This window comes from Hordeum vulgare, chromosome 5H (genome assembly GCF_904849725.1).
Source record: "Hordeum vulgare subsp. vulgare chromosome 5H, MorexV3_pseudomolecules_assembly, whole genome shotgun sequence".
Classification (NCBI taxonomy): Eukaryota; Viridiplantae; Streptophyta; class Magnoliopsida; order Poales; family Poaceae; genus Hordeum; species Hordeum vulgare.
Genome location: NC_058522.1, coordinates 435,808,566 through 435,812,689, shown reverse-complemented (window position 1 = coordinate 435,812,689; position 4,124 = coordinate 435,808,566). Strand labels below are relative to the sequence as shown.

The window sequence follows — 4,124 nt, the reverse complement described above, 5'->3', positions numbered from 1 at the left end:
TCGTCCTCCTTTTTTTTAAAAAAAGACAAACAAGTCATTATGCAATGTAAAATCTGGATTACAGTTCATATAATCTGGCCTACAAACATGTCCACCTAGATTATTTTTATAAACCAGATTATATAATCTATCTTCATAATCCAGATTATCATAATCTATTGTGGTTCCAAACAGAACCTTAAGTTTGTTTCGAGTCCCCGATCATTCCACCACTGAATATTCTATCCAGATTCGAAATGTGCCGATACCACCAAATCCACTGAATCACCGGGAACCAGGCTCCTCCGCTCGACCGGCTCCTCCTCTCGTCCTGCTCAGGTGCGCCGGCCTCTTCCTCCCTCCCTTCCCTGCGTCGCCGGCCCTCTTCCTCCCTCCATTCCCTGCGCCGCCGGCCCTCTTCCTCCCTCCCTCCGTCTGCCGCGCCGCCGTCAACCCTCGATGTGCTGCGCCGCCGTCAACCTTCCTCCCTGCTGCACCGCCGGCCGTCTACCTCCCTCCCTCGTTCTCATCCTCTCTCGATCTGATCTGATGCAACTCATTTCTTTCTTGATCTGCAGGATAGAAGGAGAACAAGGCAGGGTACTCCGGCGTGGCGGCATTGCGAAGCAGAGCTTCCTCTCCTGAAGGTACGAACCTTCTTCCTCACACATAAAAGAACAGACTCACACATAAAAGCAAGCGCGGCACCGCCCTAGTCTCCTCTCTATTGCGGCCTCCGCCTGGATCTGACTGGATCCTCAGCCCACTGCCGCGAATTCCTCTCGTTTCTTCTGCCTTGCGTCGGTAAGTAACCTAGCCTGAAATCTGCATCGATTTCTCTTGTTCTAAGCCAGCCTAGCCCAGCTCTTGTTCGATGTCCAATCCAGACCCTTGTTCTAGGTTTTGGGGCGGATTGATGGCCGCATGCAGCCAGGATGTGGACCCGGCCATCCTGGATGCCTCGTGCCTGCGTGGCGGCACCACTGCCGGCTGGAGTTGTAGTATGAGTGGAGGGGAATCGGCTTCAGCGCCTTTGAGGAGCAAATGCACAGAGCCGCGCCTTAGCCTACAATATCTGCCACTCATTCTACATGGGACACACAGGATTGTCTGAAACCAAAACTCACACAGACTTGGTAGTCATCAGGAGAGACAGAGGAATAGCAGCAGCGATGGCACTAGGCACTCTCCAGCCTCAAGTTTTTCACACAAAATATTTGATGCTAAAGACCAGGTTGTTAGTTTTCTGGTCATTCGGCTCTCACTTAGCTCACTGGTGTTCGAAAAATCTAACAATATGCACTGAAAAACCTGACATGACTCAATTCGCTGCCCTTTTTCTGATGGCCTTCATTGGCACAAACAAATTTGCAAGAGGTTACCTTACCATCAAATTTGCTCACATGGTTGTACCTTTTCCTCACATCAAAGCCAGCACGACCACCATATGCTCTCCAAAATAGCCAAGCCTCTGAACCTTTAAATAACATGCCAACTTGAGGCATCCCCTTTACAGATTGTGCCATTGCACACCACCAAATTTATCTGTCATACATGTATAATCAGTTGATCAAATTGCAGAACAATAACAAATTTTGTAGATGGAAAGTTGAAAGATTACTACTAAAGAAAGATTTACTACACATTGCACATCCTTATATTGTGTACTGTGCATACTGATCATACAAATTTTACTACTGGTGAAAGAACACTACAAATTGCACAGCCTTGTGCCGTCGAACTACTAAAAGTCACATTAGAACTGACCATCTGAACTTATAGCTGCACTTGCCGATGTGTGTGTGTGTGCGTGAATTCAGAATGCATGAAATCTGTAGAAGTCATGGTCACTTTGAGCTTGCCAGTGTGTGGGTTGGTCGTTTGGTGGTAGCAGGGGCATATCTGACGGGTGTCTGTTCTGACTGGTGCCTCGAGGGACGCAGATGCAACGCTTGCAGGAACTAAAATCGGAATTACCTCTGGCTGGCAGTGGCTGCAGATTCATAGCGAAATCGAGGGGAAGATTGGGCGGACGGCCATCCACCGGTGCGGCACGACCATATCCCTTGCCTCCGTGGCGGCACGAGCTTCACCCCTTGCCGTGGCACCTCCTCGCTCTCTAGTGGATGCGGTGCGAGGCCCTGCTCCCTCTCCTCTGTGGGGGAGCGGCTCTCTCTCTCTCTCTCTCTCTCTCTCACGGCGGCACGACACGGCTTGACTCCCTCTCTCTCCTCGGTGAGCTCGCCTGTCAAACCCTCACCTCCGTCGAGCGGCTCAGGAGAACTCGATCCCACCCGCGTGCAAAAACACCTCGCCCCGCCTCTGTCTCTCCTGAAAACTACCAAGTCTGGGTGTATTTTGGTTTCAGTCAATCCCGTGCATCCGATGTAGAATTGAGTTGCAGATATTGTAGGCTAAGGCGCTCTGTGCCTTGGCTCTTCAAAGGCACTGAAGCTGAGTCCAGTAGGAGTATATGTTATGTTCATCTCAGAGTCCTCGGCTACCGCTACCACATCTCTTCTTTTTAGCCTTTGAATGCCAGTGTAATTTCAAATCATTTATGTTCAGTTGGTGAACCAAACAACACATAAAATGTCTTGCTTATATTCTTCTTCGTGTTTATTGTGCAGCTATCGGGAAACTGTTAACCTTGACACTCTATCAAGGTGCAAACACAGCTGCTGACCAATAATTTGGGTCATGTCTACGCCCGCTTGCAAAGACGGGGCTAATCTTGACGACAACCATCCCAACGGGCGACGTGCCAAGTCCAAACATGCTCACCCGTTTGACCCCGAGAACCGCGGACCATTGGTCTTTTTTGTCTTAGTCATAATTTTCTTCTGCTGCGTGATTGTGATCGCAGCTTTCAATGAGGACGCAGCTTTCAATGAGGACCAACCACCTGGCGTTGGCGATATCTTCCTCCGACTTATAGGAAAAAGTGGGCTTGATCCCGGTGCCTCTCCGCCGACTTCGCCGGCTTTCCGCCTTGTGTTGGACTTCGAACGAACACCACAAACCTACCGGCGCTGCAGCGGAGGAGGCAACTCGTTGCTGCACGTCTCCTACCATGACATGATCCTGGCGTGGGCTCAAGTGCCAGATTTCTGCATCTACGGCGACCGGGGCATTGGCAGTGTTGGTACCTTGGAGGTGGAGGCCAAGGCAGACGCCTCCGTGCTGCGAGAGGAGGTGCGCAACTTGCTTTGGAGCGAGATTCAGGTCGTGGGGAAGGTCAAGTTCGACGTGCAAGGAGAGGTCGTGGGCCTAGGGTATCTTCGCTGCGAGTTCTTCATCATGAAAGATAAGGCTGCGCATGTGCCCAAGAGCCTGTGCATCCTCCGTCAATAGGCTGGACCTATGCCTTCTGATAAGGGTGTTATATATTCTCCCTTCTGTCACTGGATTGCATTTACTTTTGTAATAGCTGCTATATTCTGCTTTGAAATAAAACAAAACAATTTCAGCTGCATATTGTTTTTAAAGATTTGTACCGATGCCTTGAGCCAAGCAAATGAGTGCAACAGTGCCTCCCTCTCCCAGTCTACATATTAGCTGTTTTTCCCCTTGGTTCTGTATAAGTCAGATGCAACTGAAAACCGCATAGCTACCCTGTTCAAGTCTACATATTAATTAACTGTTTTTCCCTTGGCTCTGTAAGTCTGATGCACCTGTAACCCAATGGATACGCTTTAAGTGCTCAGGTACTGGTACCGAACTAGGACATTTCACCATCTTATGCCTAATTTTTGTCTTAACCAAGAAAGGAATTTGAATGCGAAATGGGCTTCTTTTTCATTGTTTGAATTGTATCACTGCTAGTTATGATTGGTTCTGTTCTCTTACTCCCCAAGCTTCAGAATATCAAGCATGAATGGTGCATTGTACTTCCTCCGTAAACTAATATAAAAGCATTTAGAACACTATCTTAGTTATCTAAATGCTCTTATATTAGTTTATAGAGGGAGTAGCAGTTAATTAAATCACACATATATAGTGATAATAGCACACAATTTGTTGAACAAGTAGCTTTATGTAGCATGAAGAATCAGTATTTCCGACACAATGAAGGACTATGTTGCTCTATGCCAATGCGTGTGAACTGAACTATTAGCGAGCATGTTTGTTTTTGGCAGGTGTGA

The 4,124-nt window shown here is 48.1% G+C and overlaps 1 protein-coding gene across 3 annotated transcripts; it reads left to right on the top strand.

Moving 5' to 3' along the window:
* Positions 1–215: 215 nt before the first annotated feature.
* On the top strand, positions 216–3,492 carry LOC123397699. Of its 3 annotated transcripts, none has more exons than XM_045092235.1 (3): positions 216–318; positions 558–626; positions 2,610–3,492. In XM_045092235.1, exon 3 carries the CDS (start codon positions 2,680–2,682, stop codon positions 3,331–3,333), a length of 654 nt encoding a protein of 217 aa, XP_044948170.1. In that variant the 5' UTR covers positions 216–318; positions 558–626; positions 2,610–2,679; the 3' UTR covers positions 3,334–3,492. The 3 variants fall into 3 exon arrangements, with proteins under 3 accessions (XP_044948170.1, XP_044948172.1, XP_044948171.1); XM_045092237.1 differs by having other exon boundaries at positions 558–783; XM_045092236.1 differs by having other exon boundaries at positions 292–626.
* Positions 3,493–4,124: the final 632 nt, after the last annotated feature.